The 26,033-nt window shown below is 48.5% G+C and overlaps 1 protein-coding gene across 5 annotated transcripts in view; it reads left to right on the forward strand.

Moving 5' to 3' along the window:
• The window catches only part of FRMD4A (FERM domain containing 4A), a gene marked incomplete at both ends in the record, with an annotated part of 620,566 nt that overhangs the window by 531,439 nt on the left and 63,094 nt on the right, over positions 1-26,033 (forward strand). For all 5 annotated transcript variants that reach the window (XM_079698803.1, XM_079698802.1, XM_079698805.1 and 2 more), the window contains one exon: positions 4,200-4,286. In XM_079698803.1, coding sequence (XP_079554929.1) covers positions 4,200-4,286 — 87 coding nt within the window. The remainder of the gene's footprint in view (positions 1-4,199; positions 4,287-26,033) is intronic.

A 26,033-nucleotide genomic window follows, 5' to 3' on the forward strand; every position in this document is an offset into this window, starting at 1 on the left:
TTTTTGTGAAGTGGGTGTGGTAAATGCCTACTTCTTCATTCTCAGAAGAATCCTGGAGATCAGGACTGCAGAGCCTCTCAGGAGGAAAATTCCATCTAAGCACAAAGAACAGAAACTTTAAGCAGAATCAGCAGTGTTTTTCTTGGTGGTCAAATGCCACGTACGCAACTTAATAGGAGAAGTGGGACTATATGGGCTGACAAATCGACAGGCTCTGTCTTCTTAGAGAAGACTGTGGGCAGTGGTAAGTCCATTGTGACACAGGACCCCGTCTAAATTCTCTTGCGTTTTATCCATAATGTCCCAGACTGGGATCTCCTCTTCAAAATAATAGGTAATGATGTCCTCACGCACCCTCTTCTATCCTGAGAAAGGATAACTTCCTTTCCTTCGTTTACCCCAATGTGAAGTTGATCAAAGTCATTGCCCAGAGTCCAGACAAAAAGAGCAGAAAGCACTTCTGAACTCAAGACAGTCCCACCAACCAACCTGAGATTCCATGCTCTTCCACCAGTTTCCTTCCCCGTGTTTCCACCCACCTATATATATATATATAAAATACTTTCAGGTGGAGTTTTATTTATTTATTTATTTATTTTTAAATTTATTTAGTTTTGGCTGCGTTGGATCTTCGTTGCTGCGTGGGCTTTCACTAGTTGCAGCGAGCGGGGGATACTCTTCGTTGCGGTGCGCGGGCTTCTCATTGCGGTGGCTTCTCGCTGCAGAGCACGGGCTCTAGGTGCGCGGGCTTCAGTAGTTGTGGCGCATGGGCTTAGTTGCTCTGCGGCATGTGGGATCTTCCCGGACCAGGGCTTGAACCTGTGTCCCCCACATTGGCAGACGGATTATTAACCGCTGTGCCACCAGGGAAGCCCCCGACTATATTTTTAATTCCTTTAGACCAGAACATACACCGTGTTTCATTCATTGTTGTGTTGCCCACGGCAGTTTGCACGGCACTTTGCACGTCCTTGGTACGCATTTTAACATAATGTCCTGTATCTTCCTCTAAACTGCAGCCTTTTGATGGCAAAGACTGTTGCACTCTGTTATATTTTCCCAGAACCCAGTGTAGTGCCTGGCACTTAGTAGGTACCCAGTAAATATTTACCAAGTACCATTATTGAGAATTGAATTGAGTAGTTGGATGTACACATTTCCATGATGGGAAGAAGTGTCAGAATGATATTTGTGGAGCTCGGTTATGAGGCATGTATGGGGACTCCAGTCCCACCCAGCAGCTCAGCCCAGGACCTCTCAGAGCCTGCAGTGGTTCAGTTCTTCCTGATGTCCTTCCAACACCCTTCCCACCAATGGAAGCTATTCATCCCTCTTCAGCATGATGCACAGACCTCATAGAAGCATCACAACCATCCCTGCCCTGCTTAAGCCTAAGCTATAGTCTGTCATGAGAAGTGTGACCTGGGCTCCTGGGCTATCTTCTGTCTCACATGAGAAGGATGGATCCTCTAAGGAGACTTACTCCCTGTACAGCTGGCTGTGCCCTGGGATGTGGCCACTGAAGCCAGTGGGCAGTCAGCTCCCCAAAAGGAAATGGAATTGTTCATGAAAAGAGTCTCAAAATCCCCCTTTCTGGCTGCCAGGGTTCAACTCTTACACTGCTAGTGAGAGTTTGGAGCCCATGTCCATTTTGCCATCTTGCTACCAAAAAGGAAACAGAAGGGTCCAGCAGTAGTCCTGACATTATTACAAGAGGCATGTCACAGAAATCAAATGCGAGTCTCTCCCTGAGTTGTGGAGATATTCTACGGTGATGTTTAGCAAAGGGGTCTGCATTCGGGAATGGGAGCCAGGAACTCGAGAATCCCCGACTCCATTCCATTCTCTGATTCGCTATTTGTTCTTAGCTTGACCTCACCTCCGTCGCTCGTAATTAAAATAGAGATTATGAAATTTGCTTCTCCAGCTACCCCACAGAAGTTTTCTAGATGCTGGAAGACTTGAGATGGCTTGAGACAGCTAGATGGGAAGGCTTTGAGATAAAACCTCATCTGGTCTTTTACTTGCTTAAACCTGTGTTCCACTTCCTCCTCAGCCCTAGAACTTGACAGAAAGGCAACCTCTGATATGCATGCTTTCTGCCTTCCAATCAAACCTTAGAAATATGCTCCTTTGCAGCTTGTTAGAGGCCAGAAGCAGACCTTGCGATTTTCCAAGTGCCAAGTGCGCCTGTGTGTTTGGCTCTTGGAGTCTCCAGACGTGAGTGATTGCTCTCCTATCTATTTGGAGAAAGAGCCTAATTAACTATATCGAGACTCACTGTTTGGTGGCCTTATCAATTTCATAATGCCGCATTTCACGGTGTGATGAGAGCTCTTTCCTCGACAAACTGAAATTGCAGTCGCCTTCGTCTCTCCTCTTGTTCTGTTCTCTGAAACCATTTCAGTCACCCGGGCACTTTCCAGAGACAGGGGTTTTATACCTTTAAAGAAATTCAGAAACTTTTCTAAAAATTCAAAATGGATTTCTTCTGCCCTTTACTTTGTGCTTACCTTGAACTAACTCTCGCCCCACATATATCTGAAAACGCCGAAGCCAATTGTGAGTTTTCAAGACATCCACCATGGGGTATGTTAGATCATTCATGCATGGGGCAGTTAGGACAAATCCAGGGAAAGGCTGTTTGATATGCCCACTGTCAATTCCTAGCATGTGGGAGCTTCTAATTAACAGTCTTGAATGTAGATTTACAACTTACGATCTGGGGAGCCAGAGGTCTCTGTTAGAGGAAGAAAGAAGGTGTTGGTGTTTTTAATTCAGTTCCCAGAGTGTCTAAGCTTCGATTTTGCTACCCCAGTCCTGCCAGGTAGCCACTGTCTTCATGAGGTGAACAGGATGCACACCTTACGAGCACCTGCCTACCCTGCACTGCCATTGGCCTGCTGGGGGGGAAGGGGAGGGTCTTGAGTAGGATGCAACCTTTGCATGATTCCTTCGTCTGTAAAATTAGAGGAGTCCTTAATAAGAACCTGCTGTATAGCACAGGGAACTCTGCTCAATCCTCTGTAATGGCCTATATGGGAAAAGAAGCTAAAAAAAAAAAAGTGGATATATGTATAACTGATTCACTTTGCTGTACCCCGAAAACTAACACAACATTGTAAATCAACTATACTCCAATAAAACTTTTAAAATAAATAAATTTATTCAAATAGGGGGAAAAAGTGCTATAGAAAACTTGAACTAGTTTTGAGAGCATTTCCACTGTTCTGGTAGGAATAAAATAAATACACATGTATGAGCTACAAAATTAAAACAATAAAATAAAATTAGAGGAGTCTTAAATGTGTATTACTAAGTGAAAGAAGCCAATCTGGAAAGGCTGCATATTGTATGATTCCAACTATATGACATCCTGGAAAAGGCAAAACTGGTTGCCAGAAGCTGGGATGACTAGGCAGAGCACAGAGGATTTTTAGAGCCTTGAAAATACTCTGTGTGACCCTGCGTACATGAGGGATACATGCCCTTATACGTTTGTCCAAACGCGTAGAATGTACAACACCAGGAGTGGACCCTAAGGTAGACTATGGACTTTGGGTGATTAAGACGGGTGAGTGTAGGTTCCTCATTTGCAACAAAGGTACCACTCTGGTGGTACCTCCTCCTCCTCTCGGGGGAGGCTACACATGTGTAGGGATGGAGTACATGGGAAACTCCTGTACCTTCCTCTCAATTTTGCTGTGAACCTAAAAGTGCTCTAAAAAAATAAAATGTTTTAAGACAAAATTTTCAGAGGAGTCAGCTTCCCTAGTCTCTATGGTTCCTTCCAGCTCTGACAGTCGATGACAGTTTCTCGGCTCAGAAGGTCGTTCTGTTAGAATGTTCAGCATCTCTCAGATTTTCCCTGTTGGTAGGTGGGGGGCCCAGCTCTGAAAACCTAAAGTCTTAGAAGGAGAACAAAGAACAAGGCGTCCACTTCTTACTCAGAAACGGGGGAAAGGACCCCAGCTGGTTAGGGGCAGAGCTGGGTCCCCAACCCAGGGCACTTTCTAGGTCACTTTACTGAGCATCCTTTGGTGACAGGGCACACCCATTAAGGTCAGGCACAGGGAGGTGGGCTCCGTCCACTTCAAGGAATTTGCATTTCCTTTGTCTTCAGGTGAACCAGGAGATCTCTTGGTTCTTGTCTCTCTTGTCTGGTCCCATGCTTACCCGTACTCCTTTTGATGTCCTAGGACAAGCAGGGGATACCGTGGTGGCTGGGACTGAGCTACAAAGGCATCTTCCAGTATGACTACCACGATAAAGTCAAGCCCAGGAAGGTAAGCATGCTCTCCTTTGTGGGAGGATGGCACTCAGGTGGAGAGAGAAACAGGCAGAGAAGTGACTGAAAATGTGACCTCGTGCAGCCTCAGGGCCCCTGGGCCCCCCGGTCTCCTGCTAATTTGGGGTGTATGCAAACTCCTCCGCAGTCATCCAGCCTGTGTTCCCTGGGGAAATATTTTTCCTCCCCATCACTAAGGAAACGGAAGCTGTTAAAATTCTTTAAGGTAAGAAGACTAGATCAGCTCACCCAGGGCAGATGGACCAGAGGACTTTGAGAGACTTTCCTGCTCCTTCATTTCCTGGGGTGCTGTGTGCTTGAGAACATGGGGAAGCATGTCTCTTGAATCCCGAGGCTAATCTGAGTTTTCCCAAAGGTTTGTTTTTGTTTTTCTGTTTTTTGTTTTTTGGACGAGAGGAACTAAAAGAAGAGATTGTAGGCCAAAAAGAGGTGAAAACTAAAGAAGCATGAGAGGCTTTCCTGCAAATCCAGTCAATATTTTCTGGCATATTAGAAGTGATCAGAAATCTGGAAGAAATAAGGTCATTTGCCAGAAAAGGAAGGGAAGCAGAAAGGAGTCTGCAAACTCACAGTGAAGCCAAAACAGAATGCTTGAAGAGGACACAGGGCTTGAATTTTCTCTGTTTTCGTTTCCACACATTTTTTAGACCAGAACAAATTGAAAAATTATAATGGAAAAAATATCTCTGAGGTGAGAGCTGTCATTCAGCTCCTCCGGCAGAGAAAGATGGGGAGATGGTATGCGGTTCAGACCCTGAAATACATATTAAAAGTTTATCAAAACCACACTTGCTTTCGGAGGGAGAAAGCAATATAGGTTCATTATGTTATTGCATAATGCTTTCCAAGCTCCTTTATCCACGAACAGGATTGAAATCCACACTACATATCCGAGCTTATTGTAGTCTATCCAGTTAACATCTGCCTTTAGCCAGTTTCTTTATTAAATTGATAGAAAAAAAATGGCCCTGTGTTGAGGAGGATTTTCACTCAGTTGATCAGACACTCAGTTAAGTTCTGTGAAAAGATCTTGAGCGTATGATAGAGGATTCTTCCTTGGGGACAGTTCAGTAGGAACCTGGCTGTTTCGGGGACCATTGTTTCGTGACCGTTTCCAAAACCCCTCCAGTTTCCTGCTGTAGGACGTGATTTGGACTCCGCATTCTTATTTTTTCCCTCTCTGTTTTTCTCAGTCACTGGGTCTGTACTTCCTCCACACTCTCTTTCTGTTTCCTCTCTGCCTCTTTCCCTTATGACCTTTGTAAGTTTCTGTGCTTTTTCTTCTCTCTTTACTCCTTCCTTCTTCTTCCATCCACTGTCCCCTCTCTCCAAGTTGCTTGGCCATTTTTTTTCTGCTCACAAGAGCCAAGGATACTCCTAGATCTTTTAACCCAGTCCTGGTTACGGTGTATCCAGCTCTTGATTGCCCACACTGGTGGAGACCAAGGCCAGCTTGGACGATTGGGGTCTACAGTGGAGTTCATTAAAATCCCACAGTTGAATTCTTCTCTCCCTCTGAATGTTTTTGAAAAACGTGCTTACACGTATCGGTATGTGTTCAGTTTAATTTATTAAGATGTTTAAGCTCGCTTTGTTTCTCTAATTGAGGTGCTGATGGAGATTTTAGAGATAATGAGGTAGCGCTTGATGTATGTGATATATGTAAAACGCAGGGTGTGACACGGCACAAGGGCTTAATAAATTGTAACTATTCTTGTCAGACTCCAAAATGGACTTCAAAATATGGAAAAGTAGGAAGTGCAACATGTGAATAATCAGCCTTTGAATAAGAGAATTTACTCTCATTGGTTGAATTTATGCAGGTCAGTGGATTAAAAATGTTAAAAGGTCAACACATTTATTCTGATATTGCCTCTATTCAAACTGAGTTGCTATTTAAAATAACGCACACTTCTGTGGCCTCTAAGGAAGTAGTTGGGATTCTCAAGTCTATTGCTAATTGATGGACAACCAAGCCATCAGAGTCATTAGTCATTCATTCAAAAATGTTTACTACGTACCTGTTATAGGCAAGGCAGACCACCAGGTGCTGAGATAATTAAGACACATCAGGTCTTCAGGACCTGCTCAGGGTATCAGGGAGAGGGGTGTGGTAATTGCATCTTACAGATAAGAGAGGCCTGTGTGAGGGTTGGTGGTGAATTAAAGGAGAGAGTCCTCAGCTGGGCTTAAGGAGAAACGTCTTCACAGGCAGCAAAGTAGGAGCTGAGTGTGAAAGGGTGGACAGAGGTTTTGCAGATGGACTAACGGGGTGAGGATGCACACAGATGTGCATGCAAGCGCCGTGAAAGAGAGCAGCGTGACGTGATGGAGAAGCACAAGCACCGCTGGGGCCGGGACATCGTGGGAGAGGAGTCAGAGAGCAGGCTGATGGGGCCCCAGCACACAGAATCCTCAGGGTTTGCTAAGAGGATTTCATCTTCGAGACAGAGGAGCGACCACATCAGACCTTCGTAGTCAGAGAAACATCGTTCTGGTACCTGGCGGAGGATGAGTGGAGTGATACAGGGCAAGACTTGCAAACCAGGACATCGTTACATTAGTGTAGGCTGGTGGCGTGGCTTGGGGGTGGCTGTCTGTACCGGGGATAGACAAGGGGACTTGGAAGTGAGATGTTTAGAAGGTGATGTGACTGATCAATGGTGGGAGGTGACAGGGTGGAAGTTGAAGCAGCAGGAGGATCTAGAACAACTTCCTGATGGACCAAAGCCTGGGATACAAGAGAAGGGGAGAGAAGTCCAGTTTAGGACATGCCGAGTTTTGGGCTGATGGGACATCCAGGTAGCGGTGGCGAATAGGCAGTGGGTATTCAGTTGGAGCTCGACAGTATCAAGAATTTCGAACCAGAGACTGAACAGAGAGAGGAACGGGAGAGGCACTCGGCACACTGGAAAAATGACAGTGGCTGTGAGTGGATTTCAGTTCCCTATCGTGACATTCCCTGTGAGGCAGAAAGGCAGGGCTGGGACCAGGACACCCTGACCCTTCTGTAACTTGGGGAGCCATCTTTAGGCAATGAATGTGCAATCTACATATAAAATTAAGAACGAGCCTTTGAAAAGCCTATGACGGGAATTCCCTGGTGGTCCAGTGGTTAGGACATAGAGCTTTCACTGCCGAAGGCTGGGGTTCGATCCCTGGTCGGGGTACTAAGATCCCACAAGCCGCCTGGTGCAGAAGAAAGTAAGGAAGAAAGGACGGAGGGAGGGGAGGGGAGGAGCCCATGAGGGGAAGAGACCCAAAGTTTCACTAGCCCAAGGGGTATCCACCTCTGCTGAGACCTGCCATGGGCCCTAAAGACTTAACCTGAGCCATAGATAAGAGGTCCCAGCTGCAGGGGGAAGGATGCCGGGCGTCTGTTCTTTCTGCTCACAGCCAGTGTCATCACCTTCATAAAAAGGCCATCTCTGTTTCGTGTAAGGCACCTGTGAGTCCCTGAGTGCACAGGGCACACTCCCTGGCTCCGGACCTGTGAATCTAAAGAGACGCAGGCACATGGTAGTGACCACTGCTGCACATCCACATACGAGTGCCCCAATCTGTCTTCAGCTAAAAATCAGAAACTCACGTGAAACTGTCAGGATGAAGAGATGCCCCAGTCTCCCCTGGTCCCAGCGTCCTCCATCTCTGACCCGGCCGCTGACCGTTTAGAAAGCCTCCCAGCTGATCCCGACATGCGGCCAGAGTCGAGAACCGCCGCCGCGGGCCTCCTTTCTGAACTCAGACTCGGGGAGGGTCGGCCAGGCAGAGCAGGTGTGTCCAGCAGGGCCTCTGCACTCCAGGACTTGGGCACAGGGCTCAAGTCCGGGCCGGCCCCGAGTGATGGGTGACCCTCCAGGCAGCACCACACCCTTGCAAAAGGGGCCAGGCAGAGCTTGGCACCCGGGACCCCGGCAATGCTCGGGAAACTGGGAGTGACGCCCAGTTCTGGGCACCTGAAGGCCCTTTTGTAGCAACAGCTGCACCTCCAGCCCAGGCACAGGCCTCCCTGACACTCTGACCCAGTTACAGCAGCTATGTCACATGGTACCACCATGCTAAGAGCCAACATTCAAGTAGGGGCAGGGACAGGGTGAGCTGCTCCCTTGCCTTCGGGGGGCCTGGAGGTATTGTCTGGCATCCACAGCTGCCAGAGCATCAGCAAATAATGCACACAGCAAGCGGCGCTCAGTAGCCTCCTGTGAGAATGCACTCAAGTGCTTCCACATGGACCACCAAAAAAGGAGGGGTGGGTAGCTGATGACTGTCCTGAAATGGGCAGCACCGTAGCTGTTCCAAGTTCCCCGGTTGGGGTGCAGTGTGCCACTCTGATGGCAGAGTCTACCCTAAATTTTTTAATCCTCACTCTGAAGCCCTGGGGGCTCTGGGGGAGATGGACTAAAGCACAGGGTCCCTCACCCATGGAGTAGGGAGAACATTCTAGGCCCCTCCCAATCACGCACCCCTATCTGCTACCTGGATCCTCTAAACAGATGCCTGGCCTTGCAGAAGCACAGCCCAAAAATGCAAGCTGCTGATGTTAGAGAAAAAAAAAAAAACACAGCTTCTTTGCCCTCAGGGCACATGTGTCAGGAACAGCGAGACACCTGTGGACACCCAAAGAGGGCATTTTGGCTTTTGTGTATGTTCAGAAGCTCAAGGCCGGGCTTCCATGGTGGCGCAGTGGTTGAGAGTCCGCCTGCCGATGCAGGGGACACGGGTTCGTGCCCCGCTCCGGGAAGATCCCACATGCCGCGGAGCGGCTGGGCCCGTGAGCCATGGCTGCTGAGCCTGCGCGTCCGGAGCCTGTGCTCCGCAATGGGAGAGGCCGCAGCGGTGAGAGGCCCGCGTACCGCAAAAAAAAAAAAAAAAAAAAAAAAAGCTCAATTTCAGAAGTATTTCGGAATGATGTGTGCAAGAATAGCCCCCCAAATCCCTAAAAAACCCACACATAGGACTAAAAGCAGTTAAAATATACAGTACATCCCATACACCAGGATAGTGGCCCTTGCTTGTGTAGATGAGCTCTTTTAAAAGATCAGACAGAATCCCAAACAGCATCCAAGGACAGATTGCAGCATTTTTATAAGTTATTAACTATCCCCCTTATCAACTCTCACTAAATCCTCCTGTTTCCCTCCTTCACCCAGCGATGTTTTCCCTCTCCCTCTGCCTGCCTCCCCATTTCTGCACTCCTGTTCCTACTAAAATACTGATCACATTGGAAAACATGCCTCTCTTCTTCCTCATGATTCTGGGGTGACAATTTTAGGCACCGTTTGTGAGTGAGTTATCAAGAGTACAGGAATGGCAGTATTTACATGTCTGACTGTCTGGGTTTAACAATGGTGAGAAACGCGCAAAGAGGGTCACAGTGGTGAAAAAAAGAAAGAAAAACCTTGCCGCTACATAGACGATCTCACCCTGTTTTCACCTGGGTATCACACATTCCCTTTTAGCGTGTGTTTGCGTGTGTAGGAACGGAGCTCTTCGCAGGTGAGAGGTCCTTTATTCCACCGAGTACTGTCCTGTTGGCTTCAGGGAATTATGACACATTGTCAGACCAGCATTTGGGAACTTGAAGGAAATCCCAAGCTTCATCTTAGGTTGCATTTATGGCCAAGGAGAGACACCCAAGCATCAAAAAAGAGCAAATGCCAGCTACATAAAGTGACCATCAGTGGGGACGCCGCAGATCAGCTGGCGCCATCAGCCTCAGATAGTTGTGTTAGTACAAGCAAGAGTGTTTCTTCTTCCCTGAGAACATTTGAGTGAAAATCAAATGATATGTACTGAAAAGGCACTGCTTATTAACTCCTGCAGAACCGGGATCAGATGGGGCAGAGATAAATAAAGCTGGACGTAATCGATCACAAAGGGCTCCCTCTTTTAGAGGAGGACCTTGCATGCCTTAGATCAGAGCCTGGAAAAGTCTGAAAGCTCCTATCTCTGGGACAATCTGCCTCTTCTTTGTAGCACCAGGAGCAAAGGCTTTGGGCGATTAGCCTCTCCCACACTCAAGACTCAACCCCCAGCAGTGCCAAGCTGAGCTGCCTTCTCTGTCCGCCCGCTGGAATCTGCACTTTCCAAACCTGTGGCCAGACCAGCCATCGAATCATGAGAAAACATGATCATTTACAACAGAAAACGCTTTCCGAATGGGGCGCCAGGAAGAGTTAGGATAAAGATCTGTCCTGCAGGCTGTGTCAGAGAATATACGCATTAAAGAACGAACAGTGTGAAACACGTAACTCCAAAAAAACCTCCCTAGAAGGCATATTGAATATCTGTAAATCATCATTTACAGCTGCAGCCCATTCGCCAGCCTATATTTAATGAAATCTCTCTATGGGGGGAGGGACGGCAGTGCTGGTCCTTGTTACGTATTCAGCAGACAGCATTTACTTATTTATTTGATGTGCAATTAGGAGCGTTTTTATGTTCACTTAGGCGCGCAATTAGGAGCACAGAGGGCTCCCCTCTGAGACATTAGGAGAAGGAACCAGAGTAAATGGTCGCCCCTTTCCCCAGAGCAGCCAATGTAGCTTCCTATGGTTCCTAAGAGTATTTCAGAATTGGGGGCATTAGCTCAGAGAATTGATGCATTGCTGTCACCTCCCCAGATTAGTAAAGATTTTTGAACTGGATGAGATGATGAAACAGGAAGAGAAAATAATATTTACAGGAAATACTCCATTAACTGTGAACCGACCGCCAGCGCAGTCAGCCTGCTGAATTATTCAGCGTGATAAGCACGCCATTAAGTGCTTTGCCAACTTATTTTTCAGCTTCTGTTTGGATGCACTTGACTCATCCTCGGGCTGCTGGGCCCTCTGCCTCGGCAGGCCCTGGGCGGGTGCCTCCCTCACTCCGTTATCTGTATTCCCCTGGGAAACCGCACCCTAGGCTCTCCGGGGAGGAAGAGCTCCACGGACTACTTTTAGCATTCCTAGCATTTTGCAGCCTTTGCTTTCTCATCATCAGATCAAAGGGCTTCTCTGTTGCTTCCTTCAGACCTCACTCAGCACTGAGCGGACCAGGAAGGGTTCCATGCCTGTGGGTGACAGGCCCTGGCCATGGGTCACCAAGGGGAGCCAGCCTCAAAGCTGAGGGGCAGGCCTGCCGGAGGGATGCTAGGGTGCAGGGCAGAGAGAGTCACCCGCGTCTGCCATCTTAAAATAACTCCCCAAGAAAGAAAAAAGCAGTTGTATTCTAGGAAGACTGAGACGCTCTTCTCAAAGCATCAGTAGACAATAGACATCCTCTTCTCAAAGCACGTGTATCAGGCATGGCTGAGTTCTCTCTCTTTGGAACAGGAATCCCAGTGTCTCCTCCCATCCAAGAATTGCAGTCCCCTGAAAGCACTGAGCTAGAGCTTTAGAACTCCAGTAGAAGGTGTCGAAATCCTCTCCAATAAAATGGACCCCGTAGGAGAATTACCAAGTGCCTATGGTAAGCCAGGCCCTGCTTGAGGTCGTGCAGGTGTTACAGTGAACAAAAACAAAAGATGGGTCCCTGCCCTCAAAGAGCTTAGAGTCTAGTGGGAAAGACGGTCAAGCATTACATAAATCTATAACGTAGAGTGTTGGAGTATTGAATTCTACGAAGATTACCAATCAGGAAGGAAGAGGGGGATGGTCGGGGGTGGTCTTGCCAAGGAGGTGACTTTAAGGGACTCTGCTGCGAGTGTTGCATCCCCTGGGAAGCAGAGTTAGGGATTCTCGCACAGGAAGTGTATTGGGAAGAGGTCTGGAATGAACAGCCATGAGCAAAGGGAAGGAGACAGGACCCGGCAGAGAAGCTGAGCTGTGATACAACCTTAGGGAAAGCCGTGAAGCTGCAACAATGGGCCGTCAATCATCAGACCCATCGCCTTAGCCCAGCATCAACCAATCATTAGATACAGGTGAGCCACAGGCGTGGGGCTCCAACCTTGGGCGGGATGGCTCTCTACAGCTGAGGGCAATTCCCAGAGAGAGGATAAATCCTTCAGTCCTGAAGGAGAGGCTGGTCGATGCAGTAGCTTTTTCTGCAGTGGTTCCCCCAGTGAGGCCCTCGGACCAGCAGCCGCTACATGACCTGGGAGCACGTTAGAACTGCAAACTCCAGGTCCCCGCCTGAGACGTCCAGACTCAGAAATTCAGAGGCTGGGACTCGGCAATGTGTGTTTTCACAAGCCCTTGAGGCGATTTGAAGACAGGCTACAGAGAGTTTGAGGATCACTGCTCCACACACAGGTAACGGGAACTTTCTTTGTAATCCTACTTTGTTGTTTTGTTGTTAAGATGTTGTAGTCTGAGTTAAAATCAAATTCCTTCTTGTAACAGTTAAGCCTTTAAAGAAAGATGTTTTATAAGCCAGTGGCCTCCATATCCATTTAAAGGCCCAAAATAAATCTCAGAATCTCAACCAAGGAGGAATTTGAGGGCTATTCACTCACTCCCGGGTATTCAGAGTTTTGATAAACAACTTATTTAGCCTCTCTGGGCCTCTGTTTTTATGTCTGTGAAATGGAGACTCTAAAACACGAGAAATAGTCTAATTCATCTTGAATATGTTTACATCTCAAAGAGTTGCCTGTTCCCCAAGATAAAAGCGCTGTTGCCCTTGACATAGCAAATATCCTTGCAGTCTCTTTTATGCTGGACACAAGAGGCAGGGCCACCACGAAGAGCAAACAGCATCCCTTTGTTAAGAGGAGTGATTTTTTTTCCTTGGTCATTGGATCTGGGAACCCAGGGTCCCTTGGTTCCCACAGGTTCTTCTGGAGGCCGTTTCCAAGCCTGGTCCTGAGTAAGCCAGGCCTCCAAGGACACCTGCTTGTATCCTTGTTGAAACTGTCTCCGTAATACTCGTGCTGGTATCAGACTGTCCCTTTTGAAAATGATGCCTGTGAGCAGAAAATAAAAGCGTGCCTCGGGCTTCCCTGGTGGCGCAGTGGTTGAGAGTCCGCCTGCCGATGCAGGGACACGGATTCGTGCCCCGGTCCGGGAGGATCCTACATGCCGTGGAGCAGCTGGGCCAGTGAGCCATGGCTGCTGAGCCTGCGCGTCTGGAGCCTGTGCTCCGCAGCGGGAGAGGTCACAGCAGTGAGAGACCCGCGTACCGCAAAAAAAAAAAAAAAAAAAAAAAAACATGCCTCCATCCAGGTGGATAATCCTTAGAAGCTATAACGTGAGAGTCATTTCTCTGGGGAGGTACGGGAGGAGAGAAATGCAATTCTCCCTTTGAGAGAGACAGGTCCAGGTCTCTCCTGGGCTGACATGCTTGGAGGTAGCTCTTAGAGGGGGTACACTATACTCTGAAGAATTCACCCAAATGTTCTCTGGTTGCAAGGGTTCATCTCCAGACTGGCATCACCCTTTGGATGCTCTGTTCCTGCGCCCACCTCCTACTGTTATATCTGGTGGGAAGATATCTGGCCTGGTGGTCAAGACCCCTCAGTTTTAGCTCCAGGTCTGCAAGCTGAGTCGCATCGCTGGGCCTGTTTCCTCATCAACAAGGCAATGATACAGGTGATGGGGAATCTTGAGGTTGAGAGAAGCAGGAAAGGAGAAACAGGGGAGAGGAATGAAGCAAGGGGCAAGCTCATTGTAAAGCCAGAAGGGAGTCCTTCATACAAGGAAGAGTGAAAAGCAACATTTTCCCAGAAGAAAATGGTAGAGGGAGAAAATGCCAGTTTCTAAGTGGGTAAATCCCTGTCTTTGACTGTTGTTTGCATTAGCCAAAGTGCCAGCTAGATCTGAGCAGACAACCAAAAATAGTTTCCAGGCCCCCCACCCCAACCCTGCAGCTGAGGCCTCTGTCTCTTGTGTGGGGTGTGAGGTCTCCCGGGGCTCCTCCCCCGCCCGCAGCCGGGCCTCGTCCTCCTGTGACAGCACTAGGATGGCCATATGAACAGCCACGTTGACTGGGGGGAGAGTAGGGGTCAAACTCAACAGTCTGTATTTATCACATGCAAATAAACACCCAGTCAGCCAGGCCAGCAACGCCCTTGAGACTGACGAGCTTCTAAATAACTCACAGAAACAGACTCCCACTACTTGAGGCGCCCCTTTGACCTTGGGTGCAATCTGAAGATGCAAATCAAAACCCAGTGCTGTTGTTGGATCTCAGTCCTGAGTAGAGGCACCTCCAGTATCCCCGCCCACTCCAGTGAGCCCTGAGCCAGTAGTAGCTTAAGAGTTGATGGGTTTTCTCTGGCTTAAAAACCAAAGGCTTGGCCAGGTTAACAAGAACATCGACCACCTGGGACTCAAAGGCACATTTCTTCTATCTCCCACTGTTCTTTTAAAAGCGTTCTTCCCTAGATGGAAACGCAGGCAGCCCATGACTTCTCTGATCACTCCCAGGTAATAGAGTCATGCAGTCACTTTAAGCAGCAAAGTTAATTTTATTAAGAAATGAGTGTCCGGTCCTTGATAAGAACCAAAATTCCAAACTTGGTCTAAAGTTAAATCCTGCACCCTCTCCCAGCTGGACTGCCTCTATCTCCCTGTCAGCTCCTCTGAGGGCAGCTAGCAGCCCACTTCTCGTCACTTAGATGTCAGCAGGAGCCAGGGGCAGTCTTAGGTGGCCCTTAACTTCAGGAGACACCTGTCAAGCTCTCCAGGCGACCCTAGCGAACCTTTTCTCACTAGGTTTGCAGAAGGCATCCTCCACGTCCCCCCCTGTGGGTCAGGGAAGCTGACAGCACACCTCTCTCCCTCTCAAATTCTCCCTCAGTTTCCACCTTCCTAAACACTTCGTACCCCAATGGAGGGTGAGAGGTTTCAGAGTCATGTAAACAGTAATGTTTTTTAAATGTAAAAAAAAAAAAAAGTCTAATTGTAAAAGTATGCATAACATAAAATTTACCATTGGAACCACTAGTAAGTGGTTAAGTATTAAGTATATTCCCACTGTTGTGCAACCCATCTCCAGAACAGTTTCTTTGTGCAAAACTGAAGCTGTCTCCATGAAACAATGATTCCCCAGCCCTAGTGCCTAGCAACCAGCATTCTACTTCCCTCTCTATGGATTTGATTCCTCTAGGGCTCTCATATAACTGGAATCATAGAGTATATTTATTTTTGTGACCATAGGGTTTTAATATCCAAACCAGGACACTTCTGAGAATGGAAGAGGGCACTGGTTAATGATGACACCCCAGCGTCAGGCAAACCCGGGCTGCCCCAAGCAAACCAGGGCACATGGTGGCCTCTCGAACCAGGGTGGTGACCCGTGAAACGGGCTCTTGGCCCTTTTGTTTGTTTGGTTTTTGCCTGTCTTACTGGGTGGTCTGCTCACTACTCACTTTAATGAGATTGATCACCGTACAGTCTCGGCCAGTACGTCACTATCATATCCTGTGGCTCTGGCTGTGCAGTGGGGGCATCACCCGCCGATGGCATAACTCCTGACCAGCTGTGCTGAGTTAAGACCTGGGGCGACCTCAGAGATCCCGGCACCCAGGTCCTTCTGGCATTCGCAACAGGTGTTTCTGATGCTTCACGGGGATTTGAAAGATTCCTCGCCAATCCCGAGAACCTTCCTGGAAAGCGTACAGTGGCATTGAGGGTGGTCCGTGGGCGGACCCAGAGCAGACCCAGCCTCCTTGTGATGGGTGCCCCTGTTCTGGCCTTTTACTAGGAGGTCAAAGAGCCAGGGGAGCTCCAGATGCCTGTCTCTCCAGGCCTCCCAGACTGTAAACCAGCCCCCAGCCCTGCCTGTAACAAGGGTCAGGAACCACAGTTGAGTGAATGGCCCATGCATGGGCGTGCACACATAGATATCTTTACTGATACATATTGAGCTGATGCTTGGAGCTGTGAAGATTGAAAAACCATCTGAAACCCGGTCCCTGGCCAGGTTGCTCACGTGGCGGTGGTGGAGAACACCCCCCCAGAGGTGCCTCGGCCATGATAGCCCAAAGCAGTCAGGCTGGAGGTCAGTTGGCTCCAACAGAGCCCACCCCAGGGGACCCGAGAGGAGAGCTCTATAGGAGGACCATACGACCAGGGCCAGTGGGGGGCTGCTTATGGAGAGGGGCAGCCCTGGGATTAGGGGGCTTTAGCCTGGACTGCTGGCTCCTTTTAAGTAAGTAGTTTTACTGAGTTTTAACCAAAGAGCATCTTCTGATTTATGGTTAATGCAGAGTAGGATTTTGACCAGTCGAAACAGTGGAAAGGCCTCAAGGGAGCTCTTGACTACTCCCCATTTCTTCCCCAAGCCCCACACACCTACTTTTCTCTCTGGTCTTGCCTATTCCAGACATTTCGTATAAATGGAATCATAGAATTTGTGGTCTTTTGTGCTCGGCTTCTTTGATTTAGGATAATGTGTTCAAGGTTCATCCATGTTGTGGCATCAATCAGAACTTCATTCCTCTTTAAGGCTAAGTAAGCTTCCATCATTTCCTGGTAACTTTAGCATTTTCTGCGCTAACATAGCAAACACACACACACACAAATGGTGCCTTGGGTTTTTGCACTTCTTGTGTTCCCTCACATGGGTGTACGGCTTTGCCCCAGTTTCCTTCTGGTATCCACTCAGCTATCACGTCGGTGAAGGCTCCCCGACCGCTTGATAAGCAGTGACAGCCCCTGTCCTAGCCTCCCCAGAACCTGCTACCCTCTAACTTCCTCACTGTATAGTTCTCTTATTTGCCTACCTGTCCCCTCACAAAAATGTGCAGAGACTTTTGTCTGTTTTTTCTCTAGTGCATGCCTGCTGGCAGCGCAGTGCCTGGCCCATGGTAGATAATAAATACTGGTTAAATGAACAGAAGCAGCCAGAGCAGAATATCTACCAGCTTGTTGGAAGCTACCACTAATTCTGAGGTCATCTCCATGTATATGTGTGTAGTGGCCTCAGAGATAGGATAGTGTAGCTCCTATAAGGAAGGGTTGGAGAAAGCTCCACGTAAAAGGCCAGACGTCTGTAAAGAAAGGGAGGGAGGAGGGAGGCACGAGAGCTTTTTACAGCTTAGATTTGTTGATTGGGGGAAAAACATAAAATTTCCCTACCAATCCATCTAGACTGTCTCCTGATTTTATTTTTTGTCTCGGAGCGAAAGTACCCCAATTGCTACTGGTAACTATATGTCGAAAATGAATTGCAGGAGGACACAGACCATTGCACTATCCTAGTTCATCTGGATGCCTTTTCTTACTTAGAAGCAGGAAATGTTAGGCTGAGAAACCCTGCTTGTTGAATCCAGTAACCTTTGCTTTGTCTCAGGGAATCTCAGCTTGTTTCTGCTGAGCCATACGATACTGACGGAGCTCTGTGAGATTTTTTTTTTTTTTTTTAATGAGCATGATTCAGAGGGGAAACCCAGGCTGAATTGATCTTCCCGAAGTGTGAACCTGGTTAATACTAAACCCTAGCACAGCCAGAACGGTGTCAAGCTCTCACTCCCAGCGCCTGCAGGTAGGGCTGGGGGACTCTACCAGGAGGGTCCTGCTCCGGATCATGCCTGTCAAAGAGCTCTAAGCCAGTCGAGGCAGTTTCTAAGCAGAATGGGCATGCAGAGTCACTCCAGGTCTGGACTAGGGTTCCAGCTCAAGCCCTTGAGCTCCTGGAGACCGTAACTTCCCCCATTCACTTTGGAGGAGAGTTGAATTCAGACAGAACTACCAGAAGAAGGAAGGGCTGTGGTTCCTGGGTTGCAGCTCTTGGGCTGGCTCTCACTGCCACTTCCCTGTTGCCATATCCTGTGCAGTTTAGAAATGTATTAACAAGATGTGCAGGTTCAAGGGCTGGTGCTGCCTCATGGCACGGAAGTTACCTGAATTTTGAGCACCTAGGGGTTCAAATACCATCTCCCACCGTTTATCATCTGTGTGACTTGGAGAAAGTAACTTAACCTCTCTGAACTTTGGTTTCCATAGTACCTACCTCATAGAGCTTTTCATTCATCCACTTATTCACTCAACAATTACCAAATGTCTAATATGCCCCAGGCATTGTGCCAGGAAAATACCCTCAACAAGCCTAGAGTCGGGTAGGAAAGATAACTGAGTAAAAAATGACGTTTGTGACACAAGATGCGAATTGCTTGGCAGAGGGTAGTACATGAATCTCTGGGAAAGCTAGCCTAGATGAGGGAGAACTAGCCCAGGTTAGGGCTGTTAAGTCAGAGGGGTGGGGGATGGGGACAGCAGTCATGAAAAGAAAGTGGTTTAGGGCAGGCTGCTGAGAAGTGTCCATTTCCTCCTCTGCCCTCACCGCTTCTCCCCCAAATTCACACTTCCCCACATTGACCTGCCTGCTTCAGGATTCCTCTAGGAAAATGGAACCAAGGGCAGAGCTTGAAATAGGAGCAGTCCTCCTGGGAAGACAGAAATTCTAGAATTTCTGTCCTTACCTCTAAGAAAACATCCCCTCGTGTTTCTTCTTTCTGGGAAGGCTAAATTGTGGAGCAGATACAGAACTGCTTAGTAAGAGGAACCCGAGAGAGAGAGAGAGAGAGATGACCGAAGTCAACCAGGGTGCCAGCTGCAGAGATGGTGGCTTAACACCGGCCTCCCTGCCCCTGCTGGCTGCGGCCACCATCACAGAGCAGCTGGCTAGAGCGCACGTGGTCTCAGCAGCAGTGGGGCTCGCAAAGCAAGCCTCCCAGCCCTAGCCCCGTGCCTCTCCGTCCTCCACACTCCCTGAGACACTTTCCAACCAGGAGAGCCTGGAGTTCACACCTGCTGTCTCTGCAGCCGTGGTCTGCCCCTCTCCTGGTACCCACAGCAACCAGGATCTGCAAGGCCTTCCCATCCCCAGGAGGATGAGCCAACCCTTGAAGGACTGGGTAGTTTAAAGTGCACACAAGCTGCTCTTAAATAATTATTCCCATAGAGCCCTTGCTGGTTGACTAATTTTTTTTTTAACTTTTGTTTCCCAGATAACACAGTGTAACAGTATTGTCATTTCTTTTTTTTTAAGCTTGATTAAGCAGGGGTTTAGTTATGATTGTTTACCTTTATTTATGTAGAGCTCATTGCCAACCCATTCTTCTGCATTCTACCCCATCTCTCACGGGTTCAGCCAGCCCCCATCAGGGTCTCACTGTGATGCCACACCTCTGGGCAGGGCCACCAGGTGTAAGACAACTGATAACTGCCAACTCCTCTCCCCCCCAAAAAAAATATAGAAAAAACACAGGTTTCCCCAAAGTCTGTCCTCCAAAGTAGTCAAAACAAAAACCCTTACAGCAATCCAAGAAGAGATCTTTGCCATTGCAAGGGGAATGGCCCATCATAATTCCCCACCCGAGATGGACCAACTGCTTCTCAGACTAATTCCCTCTCTGAAGCATCCCATTCACTGAAGTCTTCACAGGTGTGATTAGCCTTGAAGTTGTTTTTTTTTTTTTAAAGGAAAGGCTGGAGCCCAGAGAAGTGAAGCCACACCAAACTGGGCCACCACGCTCATTGCTAGAAAAACCAAAGCTGGACTCAGGTAACGTGAATCCCTGGCCAGCTTCTTCCTTTGGATACTAACCCGCAGCCATCCCCCAGAGGCACACAGAGGAGGGAAGAATTTCCATCAGGAGGCCAAGGATAAGAAAGGAAAAACACTTTCAGCTTGAAAGATTTTACATTTGCCAAAGCTTTATGGTCAGGTCCTTCCCCAAGAAAAGCCAAAATACACACAAGAAAATGATACAGAGAGATACCCCCTAGGGAGAAAATTAAAAGGAAATTGCGTCCACTGAGGACAAATAAAATGGCCTGTTTTCTCCGTAGGCCTGTTAAATATCTGTGGATCTTCTTTCCCTCTTTCTTCCCCTAGTAATGACTCTGAAGCCAAAGGAAGCGAAAAGGTTTTTGATGGGTTAAAAAGAGGCCATCCATTAAAGGGTCAAGGCCCAGCGCTCTGGGCATCTGTCACGGAGTTAACCAATCAGTTGAGAGCTCCTGTGGTCTGACACTGAGGGGTAGGCAGCCGGCCGGAAGAACATCTTGATTCCATTAGGTCTGGCTGTGCAGAAAAATTAGCTATTGTTTTCTTTGCTGGGTTATGTGGCCCTCTTGGAAGAAAATGGAAGCCAGGGAGCCCTCCTTCATCGCAGGTCCTGAGCACAGTGTTAGGATCACTTTGTGAGCTAATAATCTTTGGACATAGATCGCCTGCCTTGGAGGCTCTGATTTGGATCCCAGTCTGGCCCATTCAGTGTACTGCTGAGCTGTATCGTAGGAGAGTACTTTCCTCTCAGGGTGAATGTCGTGAGATTAAAAGTCATAGCAGGGGAAATTCCCTGGCGGTCCAGTGGTTAGGACTCTGCGCTTCCACCGCAGGGGGCACTGGTTTGATCCCTTGTCAGGGCACTAAGTTCCCACAAGGCGAGTGGCCAGAAAACGTCATAGCAGGAAAGTGGTCCAAACTGACTCTGGTCAAAATTGTGGTGGACCCAGGAATTGACTGGATAAGGATTGGAAGCAAAGAATCCGAAGAGAATACGTCAAACACCAACTCCAGTGGATGAAGGAGAAGCTGGGTTAGGCTTACACTTGCATCGTTAAAAATCCAAGGAACAAAAAACATTTTTTAAAATGCCCATGGCACTACTTTAGCCATCTTTAAAAAAAAAAAAAAGCACAAACCTGTACTTTGGGCTACGTGTTCAGAGTAATCAGAACTTTTTTTTACGGGAAGAGTAGCGTGTGAATCATGGCAGGAAGAGAACATGATGGCTCCTACTTGAGTGCTAACTACATCCTGGGCTCCACTTGAAGCACTTCGTATGTATTAGTTCATCAGTACAGCAGCCCTATGAAAGTAGAACTGGTGTTGTTTGGAGTTGTATTTCAAAGACGAGAAAAGAAAGACACAAAGAAATTTCATTGCCAAGGATACACAGCCAGTAAGTGGTAGACAGTGTGACTTGGAGAACCATGCTTTTAATCAGGAGAACAGTCTGCTCCTTTATCTGCGGGTTCCACATCTGTGGATTCAACCAACTGCAAATCGAAAATATTCAGAAATAATTTTTAAATTCCAGAAAGTTCCAAAAAGCAAAACTTGCATTTGCTGCGTGCCAGCAACTATTTACGTAGCATTTACATTGTATTTGGTATTGTAAGGAACCTAGGGATGATTTAAAGTGTACGGGAGGGTGCGTGTGGGGTATATGCAAACACCACTCCGGTTTTTTTTTTGTTTTTTTGTTTGTTTTTGTTTGTTGTTTTTTTTTTTTGCGGTACACGGACCTCTCACTGCTGTGGCCTCTCCTGTTGTGGAGCACAGGCTCCGGACACGCAGGCTCAGCAGCCATGGCTCACGGGCCCAGCCGCTCCGCAGCATGTGGGATCTTCCCGGACCGGGGCATGAACCCGTGTCCCCTGCATTGGCAGGAGGACTCTCAACCACTGCGCCATCAGGGTAGCCCCACCACTCTGTTTTATATAAGGGACTTGAGCATCCTCAGATTTTAGTATTCGAGGAAGGTCTTGGAACCAAGCTCCTGAGGATGCCGAGGGACAATGGTATTCTGTACTGTCTCGTGTAAGTAGGAAATGTTTAAAACAAGCTACTTTATTTTTAAATTCCAAAGAGTAGCAGGGTGGCATTCCAAGGATTTACAATGCTGACCTTCAGCCCGTGCTTGGGATGCAGGAATGCCCACACACATGCCCCTCCTTCTGCGGAAAAGGAAGCCAAGATAAAGAGCGACTTACAAAGTCAGGACTATCACTGAGGCCTCCTGATTTCCAAGTCAGAGTTCTCATCCCTAAAAAACGATGAACCAAAACCCAGGAGACTCTCTGCAATGGTCGTGAATATTGATTCTGAAACAGAAGCACGAGACGTATCTTCATAAGCTGGTGGGGTGCCTCCCTAGAGTTTTAAAAGCCTGATACAGAAACTATAGGTGGTTTTAAACGCCATCATGAAGTTAGTTCCTGTATCATGGATACAGTCTGCTTTGTGTATGTCGCCTCCTCCCAACTCGGTTGTAGGCGCCTTACACGTATAAACATGTGAGACGTCATGCCCTTCCTCCGTCCTATTAACATAGGTTCATGCAAAGGAGACGTCACAACTTGAATATGTGGAAGAGACATGGGGATTGGTTGTTACCTAAACCCCCAGGGCCTTGTTTCTCTCTTTTCTGAGCATAAGGTAAAATGTATTGAATACCCACACCACCGATACAAAAACCTCTGACATATGGTGTTAACCCACTAGAAACAGTGCTGCGTCTGTTGTTCCCTAGAACTAGTTCTTGCGTGACAGTAAAGCCTCCTCAGGGGACACCTGATAAAATCCTCTGAACGTGCAGGCTTGGGGTTTCTGTGTTGTGCTCCCATTTTAATTCAAGTCCATCCCGTTGGGGTGGCGTGATTCCTTTTGTCCCGTATCCCTCACGACGTGTGGCAGCTCATTTTTATTTGCCGAAGTGCATAAATACAACTGGAGATGAGTGGGTGACAACCCTACTTCTAGAGGGTGAACAGAGCAGAAACGAAATCGGGAAGTGGGTTTTCTTAGTTGGTGTGTTTCGTCCTGAGTTCGGAGGTTATTCCTGGCTGTGAGTCTGATTCTTCTTACGAGAGAACTCCTTGCTGGTGTTTGGAAGGCAGGCAGGCAGCCAAGAGCCTTTGGAGAAGCGATCACTTAAACATCGGCTCGAAACAGCTCTGTTCTTGCTCATCGTCGGGTCCTCCTGGCATGTTAGAAAGAGCCCAGGACAGAAGTCCCAAGAGTGGGCCCGGCATCAATTACTTACTTAACCTCTGCCCCCCACCCCGGGCTTGCTTTATCTGTGGGAGGTGGGGACTGGCCAGATGGTCGCCGGGATTCAGTATAATGGTTCCTCTAGAAGCAGCAGGAAGTTACTCAGAGGTCATTAAGAGGCTTGGTGACTCAGCCTCAGAGACAGGAGAAAGATGAGGCTCCCCCAAGTCCTGGTCAAGAATCAGAGCCCCTAGAGCGGACTTCCTCTCAAGCCTTTATTTCAGCCTCGCTCCGAGAGCTCACCCATCACCCCGTGTGCTGTGCTAGCGCCCAGTAAACACTGGCTGTGGAGGAAGTCGCAGGGATCCAAGGCCCCTCTGCCTGTCCCCGCTGTGCCTTCACCCACCCAGAAAGAACAGGACATGAGTCCTTCTTGGCCCTGACCTTCAGCGTACACAGGATGTGGGAATCTGGCAGACCAGCTAATAGGATCCAGTAACCTGGTCCTGCTCATTAAGTGTTTTTAGTGCATCCTGCTGCACTCAGGGCTCAAAGGCTCTATTTATTAGCCACTCTTGTCTGCTTTCCGTGGATAAATGTTTCCCATCTCCTCTTTTATACGTTATGACATTGGGGCCCAGAAAGGGGAAGTGGGGGGCCTGTGGTCACTTGGGAATCACACGTCTGGGTCAGAAGCCACGAATCCACATCCAGGACCAACCATGGTCCCAACCATGGCTACAGGCACGCTCTCGATGAAACCGCTTCTGGATGGTTTCTCTATGTTTATGTTTTCCAGGCAAGGCCAAATGATTAAGGCTGTTCTTAATCATGATTCTTGTTGTTTGTCAGTCCCTGATGGAAAGCTACGGATACTGAGCCATCTCTGTATGGAAAACCAGAAGAACCCAGGTCTCTAAGACAAGAAAGGAGTGATACGTATTATCGTTTACAGCCTGTAAAGGAAAGGAAATCCAGTGTGTAGGACAGAAAAGATGTGGCTTTATGCTTCCTACCTAGAGTCACATTGCTGCTTGTTTGTAAAAATCATTCCACTCATAAAGTTAACCATCCATTTAGTGAGTAAGAGCTGTTCCCACTAATTGGGGGACCTATGGGGAAAGGAACATAGTTAGAGTTTAGAGTAATGGGCCAGGTGCCCTTGATTCCTATTTCTGGTTCCTTCACTGATGTGCTGTGTGGCCTTAGGCATTTTCCTCTAATTTCTCTGGGCCTCGTTTTCCCCAAGAAGAAAATTTCCCACTTGGTCTTCTTGGGGGGTGCTAAAAGATCAAAGAAGAGACATCTGCTTTTTTTTTGTTTGTTTTTGTGGTACGCGGGCCTCTCACTGTTGTGGCCTCTCCCATTGCGGAGCACAGGCTCTGGACACGCAGGCTCAGCGGCCGTGGCTCACGGGCCCAGCCGCTCCGCGGCATGTGGGATCTGCCCGGACCGGGGCACGAACCCATGTCCCCTGCATCGGCAGGCGGACTCTCAACCACTGCACCACCAGGGAAGCCCGAGACATCTGCTTTTTAAAGATGCCCAGATGAAAAAAAAAAAAAAAAAAGATGCCCAGATGAAGTGCATTAGAAAGGCCTTTTTCGTAGGTATTAATAAGCCCTTTGATTACTGATAGACCGTGTGTTTGAGCTTTTAGGTACCTCCTTGGGCAGAATTGGCCATAGAAATTAGGCAAAATCCTAAGGGCTCTAGCCCAGTTGTAACCATCATTGTGTGTCCGGTGAGTCTTTATGGGGTGTCTTTAGCTGGTGGCCAGGTTATGATGGCTGTACTGAGCCCGGGAGGCTCCCCTGAAGTGACACAGATGATCAGGGGCCGTCCCCAAACCAGCACATCAGAGCCCAGTGTACCCTGTTCATAAAGGGAGGCCCGGTCAAGCGTCTGCTGTTTATCTGCTTGTTGTTCAACTCTGCTGGCATCAGAGGGGAGGGTTTGGTAGGTAGGGTCCCTGTGCCCACCATCAGCCCACCATGGTGCATGGGGGCGTCCAGCTGCCTTCATCCCCCTGTTCCCCAGCACCTCCTGTCTCCCCTAAGTGGGGGGCAAAGGACAAGGCCGTTGTTCCCTCATGAGCACCTCCTCTTGGGTTCCTGGGACCTTCCTGTCCTGGAAAACCGCCCTCCTTCCCTCCCTCCCTTCCCAATATTTCATTTGAAAAAAAAAAAAGATCCCTGCCTAGAGCAAACATGAGGCAAAGCCACCGCTCTACCCCCTGCTGGAAATGTCTACAGACAGTACATCCTCCTGGGGAGATGCCAGGAGCCGGGCCGTCAGGGTTCAGGGCTGAGAGCAGGGATCTGGGCCGTGGCAGCAGGTGGAAGGGCCACAGCAGAGCCCAGATGGTTTTGTTTCGGTCCTTGGCAGACACGAGGCTCTCCACATCAGCAGCATCGGGGAGAACTTCCGGGGAAGGCCCGGCGTGTATTCTGTTTTGCAGAAAGTCGGGGAGGGAGGAGTTGCCAGGGAACCAACCCCCTGAGTGTTGGGCTTCGGGGTTTTTCACCAGGTCGGTGGGGTGGGGGCGACTTCCAACCCAAGGCCCAAGAGAGGTGCTCGCAAGCACACCCACAAAGAGAAAGCTTGTGGAGGTCTGCCCATCAGATGCACCTTCCCCCAAGTGCTGCCCAGCCCAGGACAGTGCCCGTGGCATTAGCACCAGTCAGGACCAGTGACATAATCTGCAGGCCCGGGACAGCATGAAAAGGCAGGGCCCGTTGATCAGTCTTACTGAGAATTTCAAGATGGAGACAGCAGAACGTTAAAACCGAGCACGGGGCCCTCAGGTCACACACCTGTGAAGCGGGTCCTTGCCAGGGCTCTGCCTTACCTGGGCAGGTGGGTGCAGCACAGGGGCTGCGGGTCCCCCTCAGGGACGAGCCATATACCACTCACCCCTCTCTTCAGAGAAAAGGGGGTGGGGGGTCAGGGCACTAAATCTGTACACTTCCTTGAAGCTTTCCAGGATGCAGATCATCAGCCTTTATTGTCTTAAACCCTGACAACAGGACTTGAGTTTTTAAAAAAAAAAAAAACTTAAGAATTATTT

Source organism: Hyperoodon ampullatus (assembly GCF_949752795.1).
Source record: "Hyperoodon ampullatus genome assembly, chromosome: 3".
Lineage (NCBI taxonomy): Eukaryota > Metazoa > Chordata > Mammalia > Artiodactyla > Ziphiidae > Hyperoodon > Hyperoodon ampullatus.